The 15698-nt window shown below is 38.5% G+C and overlaps 1 protein-coding gene across 8 annotated transcripts in view; it reads right to left on the bottom strand.

The window, feature by feature from the left end:
* AFG2A (AFG2 AAA ATPase homolog A) overlaps positions 1–15698 on the bottom strand; it is a 409783-nt gene that overhangs the window by 347611 nt on the left and 46474 nt on the right. For all 8 annotated transcript variants that reach the window (XR_008524742.2, XR_008524743.2, XM_054554461.2 and 5 more), the window contains exon 10: positions 5870–6024. Coding sequence is in view for 6 of the 8 variants with exons in the window: in XM_054554461.2 (XP_054410436.1) it covers positions 5870–6024 (155 nt within the window). In the remaining 2 variants the exon portion in view is untranslated. The remainder of the gene's footprint in view (positions 1–5869; positions 6025–15698) is intronic.

The raw sequence follows: 15698 nt of genomic DNA, 5'->3' as shown, positions 1-15698 counted from the left end.
CTTGGGAGGCTGAGGGAGAAGAATCGCTTGAATCCGGGAGGCAGAGGTTACGATGAGCCAAGATTGCACCACTGCACTCCAGTCTGGGCAACAAGAGCAAAACTACTCTGTCTCAAAAAAAAAAAAAAAAAATTACCAACAAAAAGAAGTCCAAGACTAGATGGATTCACAGCGGAATTCTACCAGACATTCAAAGAAGAACTGGTACCAATCCTTCAATCCTTTTGACACTATTCCACAAGACAGAGAAAGAAGGAACCCTCCCTAATTCATTTTATGAAGCCAGCATCAGCCTACTACCAAAACCAAAAAAGGACATAACCAAAAAAGAAAACTACAGACCAATATCCTTGATGAACACTGATGCTAAAATCCTTACTTAAAAAAATACTAGCTAACTGAATCCAACAACATACTAAAAAGATAATCCACCATGATCAAGTGGGTTTCATACCAGGGATGCAGGGATGGTTTAACATATGCAAGTCAATAAATGTGATACACCACATAAACAGAATTAAAAACACAATCCCATGATCATCTCAACAGATGCAGAAAAAGTACTCAACAAAATCCAGCATCCCTTTATGATTAAAACTGTCAGCAAAATTGGTATACATGGGACATACCTTAATGTAATAAAAGCCATCTATGACAAACCCACAGCTGATCTAATACTGAATGGGGGAAAAGTTGAAAACATTCCTCTGAGAACTGGAACAAGACAAGGATGCTTACTCTCACCACTCCTCTTCATTATAGTATTGGAATTCCTAGCCAGAGCAATCAGACAACAGAAAGAAATGAAAGGCATTCAAATCAGTAAAGAGGAAGTAAAACTGTCACTGCTGACCATATGATCATTTAACTTGAAAACCCTAAGGACTCCTCCTTAGGAGTAAAGCTCCTAGAACCGTTGAAAGCATTCAGCAAAGTTTCCAGATACAAGATTAATGTATACAAATCAGTAGCTTTCAATACACCAACAGCGACCAAGTAGAGTATCAAATCAATAACTCAACCCTTTTACAATAGCTGCAAAAAAAATACTTAGGAATACACCTAACCAAGGAGTCGAAAGACCTCTACAAGGAAAACTACAAAACACCACTGAAAGAAATACACAACACAAATGGAAACACATCCCTAGTGTGATTTTTGAGGGGTGTTGAAGAGCCTTGTTTTGGCGTATTACCAGGATTGGTTTTCTGGTTCTTTCTCATTGGGTAGGCTCCGTCAGAAGAAGGTCTAGGGCTGAAGGCTGTTGTTCGAATCCTTTTGTCCCATGGGATATTCCGTTGACGTAGTACTCTCCCCACTTTTCCTATGGATGTGTCTTCCTGTGAGCCTAACTGCAGTGATTGTTGTCTGTCTTCTAGGTCTAGCCACCTAGCAAGTCTACCCAGCTCTGGGTTGGTACTGGGGGTTGTCTGTACAGAGTCCTGTGATGTGAACCATCTATGGGGCTCTCAAATACACATTCTTTTCAAGTGCACATGACATTCTGAAGGACAGATCATATCTTAGACCACAAAACAAGTCTAAAAAATTTAAGAAGACTAAAATCATATCACGTATCTTTTCTGTCCACAATCATACAAACAAGAAATGAATAACAGGGAAAAAAAATTGGAAAATCCACAAATATCTGGAAATTAAACAACATACTCCTGAACAATCAATGGGTCAAAGAAGAAATCAAAAGAAAAATTAAAAAAAAGTCTTAAGACAAATGAAAATAGAAACACAACATACCAAAACTTTGAAACAGCAAAAGTAGTTCTATGAGGAAAGTTTATAGCAATAAATACCTATATTAAGAAAAAAGAAATATCTCAAATGAACAACCTAATTTTACACAACAAAGAAATAGAAAAAGAACAAATTAAGTCCAGAGTTAGCAGAAGGAAGGAAATACTAAAGACCAGAGCAGAAATAAATGAAATGGAGACTAGAAAAATAATTTAAAAGATCAATATAAGAAATAATATAAAAAGATCAATATAAGTTGTTTTTTCAAAAGATAAGCAAAATTGACAAATCTTCGCCTAGACTAGTATGAAAAAAAGAAAGAAGATTAAAGTAGGCTGGGCGTGGTGGCTCGCGCCTGTAATCCCAGCACTTTGGGAGGCTGAGGTGGGCGGATCACGAGGTCAGGAGTTTGAGACCAGCCTGACCAACATGGTGAAACCCCGTCTCTACTAAAAATACAAAAATTAGCTGGGCGTTGTGGCGGGTGCCTGTAATCTCAGCTACTCAGGAGGTTGAGGCAGGAGAATCACTTGAACCCAGGAGGCGGAGGTTGCAGTGAGCCAAGATGGTGCCATTGCACTCCAGCCTGGGTAACAGAGCGAGACTCCGTCTCAAAAAAAAAAAAAAGAAGATTAAAGTAAACAAACTCAGAAATGAAACAGGAGACACTACAACTGATACCACAAAAATACAATCATAAGAGACTAATATGAACAATTACATGGCAAAATTTGGCCAACCAAGAAAAAAGAAATAAACTCCCAGAAACATACAACCTACCAAAAATGAATCATAAAGAAAATCTGAACAGGCCAATAATGAGGGAGGGGAATAAACCAATAATCAAAAAGCTCCCTAACAAAGAAAACTCCAAGACCCGAGAAGTTATGCTTCTCAAGCATTAGCATCACTTCTTTAAATTCTTAGTAGAATTCACCAAACTTCCAATAAACTGAAGAGGAAGGAACACTTCCAAACTCACTTTATGAGGCCAGCATTAATGTGATACAAGAATGCTGTAAGAATAGAAAATTACAGGCCAATATCCTTGGTGAACATAGATGGAAATATTCTCAACAAAATATTTGCAAACCAAATTCAATAGCACATTAAAAGGATTATACACAATGATCCAATGAGATTCATCCCTAGGATGCAAGGCTGCTGGTTCAACATATGCAAATCAATAAACATGATATGCCACCTTAAAAGGACGAAGAATAAAAATCATATAATCATATCAATAGATGCAGAAAAAGCATTTGACAAAATTCAACATCCTTTCATAATAAAAACTCTCAATACATTAGACAGAATGTACCTCAACATCGTAACGCTATATGTATGACAAGCTCACAGCTAACATCATACCCAACAATGAAAAGCTAAAAACTTTTCCTCTAAGATGAAGAGCAAGACAAAATGCTCACCCTCTCCACTTCTATTTAATATAGTACTGAAAGTCATAGCCAGAGAAATTAGGCAAGAAAAAGAAATAAAAGGCATCCGAATTGAAAAAGAAGAAAAAAATGGTCTGTTTGCAGATGACATAATCTTATATAAAGGAAACCCTAAATATTCCACCAAAAAAAAAAGATAAAGACTAAAACCAATAAATGAATTCAGTCAATTGGCAGGATACAAAATCGACAACAACAAAAGTCAGTAGCATTTCTATACTCTAACAACTATCCAAAAAATTAAAAAAAGAAAATCCCATTTACAACAGTATTTTTTAAATATACAGAAAAAACTTAACCAAGACAGTGAAAGACCGGTACACTGAAAACTATAAAATACTGATGAAATAAATAGAAGACACAAATACATAGAATAATGTCTAATGTTCATGAATTTAAAAAATTAACACTATTAAAATATTTATACTACCCAAAATTGTCTACAGGTTTAATGTAACCACTACCAAAATTCCAATGGCATTTTTCTCTAAAATATGAAAAACAACCCTAAAATTCATAAGGAAACATAAAAGTCGCCACATAGTCAAAGTAATCTCAAGCAAAAAAAAAAAAAAAAGCTGTAGGCATCACACTATCTGATTTCAAAATATACTACAAAGCTATGATAATCAAGACAGCAATATACTGGCATAAAAACAGACATATAAATAAATGAAACAGAATAGAGAGCCCAGAAATAAATCCACGCATGTACAGTCAATTGATCTACAAAGGTACCGAAGAACACGCAATGATGAAAGCACAATCTCTTCAAAAACATGGTGTCAGGAAAACTGTATATCCACATGATATCCACATGATAAACTATATGTCCACATATGAAACTGGCCAGTCTTCTCACACCACATATAAAAAATCAGTTCAAACTGGATTAAATATTTAAACATAATACCTAGAACTGTAAAACTACTAGAAGAAAACATAAGGAAAAGCCTTATGGCATGGGTCAGGGCAATGAATTTTTGGATATACTTCAAAAGCAGAGGCAAGAAAAGCAAAAATTGACAAACAGGACTGCATCAAACTAGAAAGTTCTGCACAGCAAAGGAAACAGAATAAAGAGACAACCTATGGAATGGGAGAAAATATGTGTGAACCATATAGGAGGTAAGGCGCTACTATCCAAAATACTAAAATATATATTAAGAAACTCAAACAACTCAAAAGCAAAAAAACCCAAACAACCTGATTAAAAATGGGCAAAGGATCTGAGTAACATTTGTTAAAAGAAGACATACAAATGGCTAACTGGTATATGAAAATATGTTCAACACCACTAATCATCAGGGTAATACAAATCAAAACTATAATGAGATATCACCTCACATCTGTTAGGAAGGCCATTACCAAAAAGATGAAAGATAAGTGTTGCCAAGGATATGGAGAAAAAGAAAGCCTTGTACACTGTTGGTGGGAATGTAAAGTGGTACAGACATTATGGAAAATGGTATGGTGGTTCCTCAAAATATTAAGTTACCAAAAGATTCAGCAATCCTACTACTGGGTACGTATGGAAACGAAATGAAGTATCTCAAAGCGATATCTGCACTCTCATGTTCACTACAGCATTATTCACAACATCCAAGATAGGGAATCAATCTAAGTGTCCCTCAACAGATGAACAGAGAAAGAAAATGTGGTATAATGGTATAAAGAAATGTGGCATAATGGAATATTATTTGGCCTTATAAAAAGAAGAAAATACTGTCATTTATAATAACATGGATGAATCTGGGGAACATTATGCCCACTGAAATAAGTTAAGGTACACAGAAAGACAAATGATCTTACTCATATGTGAAAAAAGCTAATTCCAAAAGGTTGTATACAGTATGATTCCATTTATATAATGGTTTTGAAATAAAAATTTAGAAATAAGGGGAGGAATGAGGTGGGTGTGATTATAAAAGACAACACGAGGGATCTTTGTGGTGATGGAACTACTCAGTATCTGTGATGAATACACAAACCTTTTCATGAGATAAAATTGTATAAAACTAAATAAACATATACACACAAGTAAAACTGAAAAAATATGAGTAAGATCAATGGATTGTATCAATAGGGGTATCCTGGTTGTAGTATTGTAATATAGTTTTTTGGGTGTTTTGTTTTTTGTTTTTGAGACAGGGTCTCACTCTGTCACCCAGGCTGAAGCGCAGTGGCACAACCATGGCTCACTGCAGCCTCAACATTCCCCAGGGCTCAGATGATCCTCCCACCTCAGCTGTAGCTGGGACTACAGGTGTGCACCACCACACTCAACTAATTTTTGTACTTTTTGTAGAGATGGGGTTTTACCATGTTGCCCAGGCTGGTCTCAAACTCCTGGGCTCAAGTGGTCTGCCAACCTCAGCCTCCCACAGTGCTGGGATTACAGCCATGAGCCACTGCACCCAGCCTGTACTACAGTTTTGCAAAATGTTGCCATTGGAGGAAACTGGGTATAGGATACACAGAATCTCCCTATATTACTTCGTATAACTGCACTGAATTTACAGCTATCTCAATAAAACTTTCAATTAAGAAAAACATTTTTTTAAAGTTTAGCCTAGGAAGTCAGTCTCCCTGGACTCTAAATTTTTTTCAGAGTTTAATTCAAACAGTGTAGCTAGTGTGGGACATAAATGACTTACATTTGGGACATCAATTGCTATTTCCCTCATGGCACTGGGTCTGATATCATTCATTGCCTGCAAGAAATCGTTCAGAGTAATCTTCACCAGTCCAGCCACCTTGACATCAGGGAGGTTAGGCTGTTTTTTCAGGATTCTCCGCAAGGCACAGAGACCTATAAAGAGAGGAAAGTAACACAAGATTCGTCTTTTCCTTCATAAATACAGACTGAATTGATGGCTCCGGTGGCCCATCTGGAGTGGCCACAGTGAAGACACTGGCTGCAGTGGGGGAGGCGTGGCCAGGGCTGCATACTCCACGAAGCCAGTGGGAGCTGGGAACAGGCAGGAGCCCTGCTCTTTTCCAAGTTGGTGGGGTGTGAGCCCCACTCACCCAGGCACAGCTGCAGCCGCCCAGCCATGGCTGTGGACCCAGGTATCCCTCCACTCTCAAGAACCCAGGAAGCACCCCCTGCCCCAACAGGCTCCGAAGTGCCTGCTTCTACTGCCTGGCCTCTCCCCAGTCCCAGAAAAACTTTTTGCCTGCTCTAATTTCAGACCAAAGTTAAGGCTGAGCCAAGCCACCGTCATGACCCACCTAGGTGTTCATGTGCTCAAGGTGGCACTGACACTCCAGCTCCCTTCCACCTTGGTCCCCTCCAGACTTTGGGTGCCAATGAGTATGGGAGGGAGGCTGAGGGTGGCTCGGCGCAGTCCTGCAAGCGCCCCTCAGCGTGAACAGCCCCGGCACCATGGACAACATGACTGATGGCAGCAGGAGGCAGAGAGGCTACTGGGCAGAAAGGAGTGAGTCCCTGGTGAAGCCCCACCTTTAAGCCAGGGACAGCCTGAAGCATGGAGGGCAGGCTGTCAGAGCTGGGTAGAGTCTGCAGCTGAGACCAAGAACTTATGGTGCTTTTTCTGGGCCTGCCCATGGCCGCCCATGGACCAATCAGCCTGCACTTCCTCCCTTCTGAAGCCCATAAAAACCCGACTCAGCCAGACTCACCGGGACGTCAGGACTACCAGCTGTGAGAAGGAGCTACCCACTCTGGGTCTCCTTGCCACTAAGAGCAGGACATTCATTGGGACACCCTGCCTACGGAAAGGAGCTACCCACTCCGGGTCTCCCCTCCGCTGAGAACTAGACACTCAATGGGGCAACCTGCCTGCAGAAAGGAGCAACCCACTCCAGGTCTCCTCTCTGCTGAGAGCTGGACACTCATCAGGCTGACCAGCTTGAGATAGGAGCTACTCACTCTGGGTCTCCTCTCCGCTGAGAACTGGACACTAGCTGGGATGCCAGATAGGAGCTACCCATTCCAGTCTCCTCTCCACTGACAGCTGGACATGCACTGGGACAACCTGCCTATAGAAAGAAGATACCCACTCTGGGTCTCCTCTCCACTGAGAGCAAGACACTCGTCAGGATGACCTACTTGCAGAAAGGAGCTATCCACTCCAGGTGTCCTCTCTGCCGAAAGCTAGACATTTGTGAGGACGGCCTGCCTGTGGACAGGAGCTACCCTCTCTAGGTATCCTCTCTGCTGAGAGCTGGACACTCATCAGGACGACCTGATGGCAGAAGGACCTACCCACTTCAGGTCTCCTGAGAGCTGTTCTGTTGCTCAATGAAGCTCCTCTCTGCCTTGCTCACCCTCCAGCTGTCCACATACCTCATTCTTCCTAAAGGCTGGACAAGAACTCAGGACCTGCCAAATGGCAGGACTGAAAGAGCTGTAACACAAACAGGACTGAAACACTCCCACTGGTCACCACATTTTGGGCAATGAGAAGAAGAGGAGCTGTGGCCCTTTGGGGAGCCCAGACGCAAGGGCTGTGACACTCTCTTTGGGGCTCTGCTGTTTCCAACATCTCCAAGCTTCCAGGTACCACCATGTTACCTGGTGCCCACAGTGGAAAACACTTGTGGTATGCCTGGTCCAGCCACATCATCACACAGAGCCGGCGCCTGTGCCTACACCTGGAGCTGTCCACTCCACTGCAGCCAGCATGCCTGGCTGTGTGCAGTGGCCGGACCTCGGGCTCACTCACACCCCCTTCACTGCTCTGTGCCTGGCTCACCCTTGGCAGGTGTAGGATCCAGGTCGATAGCACAAGCCAAGTACAGCCTGCTGGACCAAGTGGGCAGAACAAGCCCAGTGGGCCCGAGGATAACTCAGGCAGAGGTGCCACCGGCCATAGAGGTTTCTGGCTGGAAAAGTGACACCCTAAGGATCCTGTGACAGAATTATCACCAATAAAAATAATAAAAAACCCAAACCCCATGCAAGATTACAGCATTTAAAACATTTTGTCCTTGTAGGGGAGGGGATGAGAGGTAGGAAGGCAGGTGGAAGACTGTGAAGGATAAATGTAAAAATCCAAGCACTTAGTTTTGGCAATGAAAATATGACAAATATTTAATATGAGAAAGCATTCTTTACAAATATAAAATAGAATTTACAAAACAACATCCATAAAAAAAGCCATAAAGATTTATCAAAATAATTTGTTTGGGGAACTTCTTTTAAAAGAGTAAAATATTAAAATTAAAACATGCTTTTGCCCCTGCCCTTTTGGTAAATACATTCAAACTAGAATTATAAAGTTTCAAGGTATTGGGAAAACACCTGCAAGCAAACATTCAGGTGGCAGTTGGAAATGTGATTTTGGAATACAAGAGCGAAGCAAACTTCAGAGTGATGTGCATACATGTAAGATTTGATATTATAGCAATGGAGAGATCTATAAGGGGAGGCTAGTGAGGGGGTCAGGGATGGAGGAATAAGTGTAGAAGGCTCAATCTTAGGAAAGTCCATCAATTGAACAGCATAGAAAGAAACGATGTTTTAAAAGGGAGAGAAAAAATAGGATGACATAGAATAAAAGGTACTAAAGCAGCCAGGAAGATAGTCAACAAAGTCAAATTTAGAGAGATCCAAAATTAATTCAAAGATATCATGCTGACTTGAGAAGTTAGATACTAAGTTCTTTGTCTTTGCTATTTGCTTGAAATTTAAACATTGACAAGAGTGAATGTCCTCTCCATCAGGCTGTGAGATTTAGAGCCCTTTGATCTGTGATAACCTTTAGTCTAGAAGACAGTAAGTCACTATATGCTCTTTGTGTTAAGAATGTTTAATAAAATTCCACTTTGAAGGAGTTTAATCTCAGAGATCTCTCAGAAATCCAGTCTGAATATCTAAAGTTATCCTGGAACACCAGCTAGCTCCCATGATTTTTTAACCTTTCTTGTTGAAAACACTATACCTCAATTCATTTTTACTAAATTAAAATGATACCACTCCATAATTTTGTTTTCACTTATTTGAACTTTCATATATAAATAGAAGCATTAATAAAAAGAAAGAAGACACAAAACTCCACAAAACAGAGGGCTGAGTATCTTTCTCTACCAAGAAAAAGCAATGAATAGTACAAACATACTCCAAAAATAGATCCCCTGCTTCCTAAAGACAGCAAGTCACTTATTTAGGATATCTTACAAATACCCACTTGCTTTTTCTGCCTTCCAAAATGCTGAAAGATGGTTCTTCACATCTCTTGCACTTCTGCTTGAGAGTAAAATCACTGACTGTCTCTGTTCAAGACTATCTTTTAAACGATGTTGGTATGCAGGAAAAGAAAGTGTCTCTCTCCAAAGCAAAGGATAGACATGCTTACTGTCCATTATAAAAGATTCAGGTTCTACAATTCAAGGCTCCCCTACTGTGATGCAAGGCTATACAGGCTCAGGTGTCAGGTAGCCCTCTGTATCACTCCGTGAAAACTGAGGCTCGGGAACTGGTGTGAATGCTGCTACTCTAGCTAATTAAGTTGCTGCAATATTCTGTCCTTTGACTTTTCTGCAGCCACTCACAAAATTTGTTAGAATAGAGTAAAAGTAGAGTAAAATCTCAGACCCTTTACAATTCTTGACATGTTTATGTTTGCTATGGTTTGAATGTTTTTGTCTCCTCCAAAACTCATGTTAAAACTTAATCCCTAATGACACACTGATGGGAGGTGAGGCCTAATGAGAGGTGTCTCCAGCCTCATGAATGGACTAATACAGCTATAAAAAGGGCCTGCCCTTTTTCTTACCCTTCTGCTATGTGAGGACACAACGTTCCTCTCCTTTAGAGAATACAGCATTCAAGGCACCATCTTGGATGCAAAGAGACTGAGCCCAAACCTGCCAGCACCTTGATCTTGGACTTTCCAGCCTCCAGAACTGTGAGAAATAAATTTCTGTTCTTTGTAAATTACCAAGTATGTGGTATTTTGTTATAGCAGCAGAAACTGGAGTAAGACGATGATAAATTGGGTTGATTTACTACTCGACATCCTCATTAGTTAAATGGAGCAGAAGCATTAAAAAATATTCAGTGATAAAGACAGTCCCTGACTTAGGATTCAACTTAAGATTTTTCAACTTTATGGCCAGGTGTGGTGGCTCATGCCTGTAATCCCACCACTTTGGGAGGCCGAGGCAGGCGGCTCACCTGAGGTCGAGAGTTCGAGACCAGCCTGACCAACATGGAGAAACCACGTCTCTACTAAAAACACAAAATTAGCCGGGTGTGGTGGTGCATGACTGTAATCCTAGCTACTTGGGAGGCTGAGGCAGGAGAATCGCTTGAACCCAGGAGGCAGAGGTTGCGGTGAGCCGAGATTGCACCATTGCACTCCAGCCTGGGCAATAAGAGCAAAACTCCGTCTCAAAAAAAAAAGAGTTTTCCACTTTACAATGGTACAAAAGCAATATGAATTCAGTAATTTTCTTGCAATGCTGGGCAGCTGCAGCAAGCTACAGTTCCAAGTCAGCCACACACATATTTTGACTCACTAGTTTTTTCAGGACATAACCCCATCATAAGTTGAGGAGTATCTATGCAGTGCCATGTTGTATCAAACAGTACCTTGTGGCCTGGGAAAATTTAAGCTCTTCCTAAAATATCTAACATAAATGGATGTAATCAAAATACTTCAATGCCAGACAGTATCTGGCAATACTTGCCAATATTTCTAATTTGGACCAGATACATCACCCTACTGAGACAGAAAAACTGAAACAGGGAAAATGGTCTAGTAATTTTCCTGCCATATTTTTTTATATCATGCAAACATAAAATCTGACAATAAATGATCCATTATTTTCATTTAAGGAAGGGGTCTAGAAAACGCAGGCAATATGTGGTTTTTAAAAGTATATTTAATATTATAAACATATTTATAAAATAACAAAATCTCTATTATTTCTAATACAAACTACAGAATTTAAGCTGGATGAAATCTCCACTCCTTTGAACATAGAAAGAAAACAGTAATTCACAGGAGGAAAACAAAGGCAAGAGAAACATGGAATTTTTCAAAAGTTAAAAAATAGTAAAGTACAAGTTGGGCACGGTGGCTCATACTTGTAATCCCAACACTTTGGGAAGCTGAGATGGGCGGAGAGCTTGCATCCAGGAGTCCGAGACTAGCCTGGGCAACATTGTGTGACCTCATCTCTAAAAAAAATTCAAAAATTAGCCAGGCTTCGTGGCATGTGCCTATAGTCCTAGCTACACGCAATGACTGTTTGAGCCCAGGAAGTCAAGACTGCAGTGAGCCATCATCATGCTGCTGCACTCAGTCACTAAACTTGGGTGACAGGTGAGACCCTGTCTCCAAAAAAGTAAAGTACAAAGACTGATTCTGTAATAAACATAGCACAACTTAATGTACCCAAATAATAAGTAAACATGTATTGCAATGTTTGCAATGCATACTAGCCCCTAATAAGCCAAGGAGACAAACATAGGATATTCACTAAAGGCCAAGTTAAAATGTTTAACTAAAAAGACAATGGGAAGAGGATGAAATAATAAAAATACTTGCCTATTCCAAAAGAATGAAAAAAAAAAAAAAAACCAAGAAAAAAACATACAAGTGAGGCAAATAAGGAAGTAGATTAAACCTAAGTATTTTAAGATATTACCCTAAATATAAATGTATTAAGTACTTGAATTTAAACAATGACAACAGCAGATGGATTAAAAAAATAAAACCCCAATTTACCCTGAATACAAGTGATGTATCTGAAATATAAGAATATAGAAAGGTTGAAAGTAAAAGAATAAAAGGAATACTATGCAAATATACACAGAATGAAATACACATGGAAGGATAACAGCACACCTATATCTACTATCAAATAGGCATTAAGTAAGAGGCATCACCAGACACTCGGGGTAATAAAAGGGTCAATTCACCAAGAATATACAAAATTCTAAATTAATACATGCCTGATAACAAAATTCAAAATATATAAAACAAAAGTAAACAGAACTAAATGGAGAAACAGACCTTGCTTCCAGGTTTTAATATACTTCCCTTATTAGCCAAAATTTTTAAAAAGAATATATAGAAGATATCAGAAGATACGAAAAACAAAATTAACTCACTTATCCTAATTGGTATATATTAAAAAACAACATCAAAATAATAAAATAACTCTGTTTTCCAGCACACCTGGAATAGCTACCAAAACTGACTCTATGCTAGGATACAAAGCAACTCTCCATGTAACTCAAGGATTGAAATCATAAAGTATAGTTTTCTGACCTCAGGAGAATGAATAACAAAATCATTAACAAAAAAATGCTAAGAAATACACAAATATTTGAAAATCAGTTAATTCATTTCTAAATAACCCATGGTTCAAAAAAATCACAATGAAAACTGAATTTTTTCAACTGAATAATAATACAAATATAACATGAAAATCTGTAGGATGCTGCTACTGCAGTACTGAAGGGGACACTGGTAGGCTTAATGTAGATAGAAAAAAAAAAAACCTGACAGTCAGTGAGGCATTCATCTTAAGAAATTAGAAAAAGAAGAAATTAAACCAAAAAGAAAAAAGAAGGAGGGAAATAATGAAGAAAACAAATGCACAATTAAAAAAGTAATCAGTAAAGCCAAAGGTTGGTTGTCTGAAAATGTGAGAGAAGAGACACATTTCTAATACTAGGAATGAAAAAGCAGAGATCATTACAAAACCTACAGTCATTAAAAAGATAAGAGGATAGTAGGAATAACTTTATGCCAAATAATTTGAAATGTAGATAAAATGAACAAGTTTCTAGGGGAAAAAAATTTACCAAAACTAATATACAAACAAAAAAACTATACAATAGATATTAAAGAAATTAAACCTATAATTACAACCTTTCCCACAGAGAAAATTCTAAGCACAGATGGCTTCACTGATAAATGTCACCAAATACTTAAGGATGAATATGACATTAATTTTTAAAAAATTGTTCTAGAGAAAAAATAATTCCCAACTTGATTCACAAGGGTAGCATAATCTTGCTCCTCAAATCTTAAAGGGACATTACAAGGAAAAAAAATTACAGGTCAATCTCTCTCATGAACATAGGTGCAAATATCTTAAACAAAACATCAGCCAAAAGATCAATACATTAAAAAGAATTACAAAATTGTGACAAGTTGGCTCTATTACAGGAATGTCAGATTCATGTAACATTTAAAAATCAATCAACATCATTCTTCCCATTAATAAAGAGTTCATATGACTAACTCAATAAATGCAGAAATGTGATAAAATATCATTAATTATATTTTTTTAAAAAGCTAGGAATAGATACAAACCTCCTTATCACGCATACAGCAAAAAAAAATTCTTAATATTAAGTAACAGTTTGTAAACTTTCTATTAAATCAAGAATGAGATAAGGATTACTATTGTTACCACTTCTATTAAATACCGTCAGAGGTCCTATGTAGTATAGTAAGTCAAGGAAAAGAAAGAATAGGTGTAGAGCTGAACAAAATAAAATTTAAAACTCATTATTTGAAATGTATACATAGAAAACTATAACATAACTGATAGATAAAAAACTCAAAAGAACTTACATACACACTACTAAAATTTTGTTTTCTGTGGTTTTTTTGAGACAGGGTCTCACTCTGTCACCCAGTCTGGAGTATAGTGGTGCAATCTCAGCTCATTATAGCCTCAACCTCCCACACTCAAGCAATCCTCCCACCTCAGCCTCACAAGTAGCTGGGACTACAGGTGCATACCACCACGCTCAGCTATTCTGTAAATTTTCTGTAGAGATGGTGTCCCACTATGTTGCCCAGGCTGGTCTCAAACTGCTGGGCTTAAGGGATCCTCCCACCTTGGCCTCCCAATGTGCTGGAGTTATAGGTGTAAGCCACTGCGCCCGGCCCACACTATTAAAATTAATAAGTGCATTTGGCAAGGTAGGTAGACACAGTCAATACAAAAAAATTTATTTTTTCTATTGGGAGGCCAAAGCAAGTGGATCACTTGAGGTCAGGAGTTCATGACCAGCCTTGTCAACATAGTGAAACCTTGTCTCTACTAAGCTACTCGGGAGGCTGAGGCACAAGAATTGCTGGAACTCGGGAGGCAGAGGTTGCAGTGAGCTGAGATAGTGCCACTGCACTCCAGCCTGGGTGACAAAGCAAGACTCCATCTCAAAAAAAAAATTTTTTCACTTCTTCTAGATACAGCCGTGCGTTGCTTAATGACAGGGATACGTTCTGAGACATGTGTCTTTATGCGATTTTGTCGTTGCGCAAACATTATAGAGTGTACTTATACAAATCTAGATGGTATGGCCTACTATACATCTAGGCTATATGGTATAGCCTATTGCTCCTAAGCTACAAACCTGTACAGCAAGTTACCATACTCAATACTGTAGGTAACCGTAACACAATGGTAAGTATTTGTATATCTAAACATAGAAAAAGAAAAGGTTCAGTAAAAATACAGTACAAAAGATTTAAAAAGATCGTGCCACTGCACTCCAGCCTGGGTGACAAAGCGAGATTCCGTCTCAAAAAAAAAAAAATTTTTTTTACTTTTTCTAGATACAGCCATGCGTTGCTTAATGACAGGGATACGTTCTGAGAGATGTGTCTTTATGTGATTTTATCATTGTGCAAACATCAAAGAGTATACTTATGAAAATCTAGATGGTATGGCCTACTATACAGCAAGGCTACAAACCTGTAAGGCATGTTACTATACTCAATACCACAGGTAACTGTAACACAATGGTAAGTATTTGTGTATCTAAACATAGAAAAAGAAAAGGTACAGTAAAAATACAGTATAAAAGATTAAAAAATATTATACCTGTGTAGGGCACTTACCATGAATGAGGCTTATAGGACTGGAAGTTGCTCTGGGTAAGTCAGTGAGTATGTGCTGAGCAAATGTGAAGGCCCAGGACATTACTATACTCAACTGTAAACACTATCCCCTTAGGCTACACTAAATTTAAAAATAATAATGCTAATTACACTACTACTTTACAATGGTTATGATGTCACTGGATGATAGGAATTTTTCAGCTCCATTATAATCTTACAGGGCCACTGCAGTATATACCATCCATCCTTGACTAAAACATTGTTATGCAGTCCGTGACTACACTAACATAAAATAATTACAAGTGAAATTTTACAAAATGCCATTCATAAGTGCATTCAAAAAACCCAAGTACCTAAGAATAAATCTAATTAACAGTATGCAAGACTTTTCACATAAAACTACCAAACTACCTGGAGGGAAATTAAAGAAAATCTAAAATAAAATGAAGGAATCTAAGAAGTTCATGGATTACAAGGTATTAACTTCCCCAATCTCGCCAAATTGATTGAAAGACTTAATAATTCCAATCAAAATTCAAGCCAGTTTACTGGGTGGGGAGAAGGAAGAACCTGACACACTGATTTTAAAACTTCTATGGGAATGCAAAGGGCCAACAATAGTCAAGAAAATTTTGATGACCATTTT

The sequence above is a fragment of the Pongo abelii genome, chromosome 3 (genome assembly GCF_028885655.2).
Source record: "Pongo abelii isolate AG06213 chromosome 3, NHGRI_mPonAbe1-v2.0_pri, whole genome shotgun sequence".
In the NCBI taxonomy this organism is placed as follows: Eukaryota; Metazoa; Chordata; class Mammalia; order Primates; family Hominidae; genus Pongo; species Pongo abelii.
Note: the sequence above shows the minus strand (reverse complement) of the source record. Positions and strands in the feature narration are given on the sequence as shown.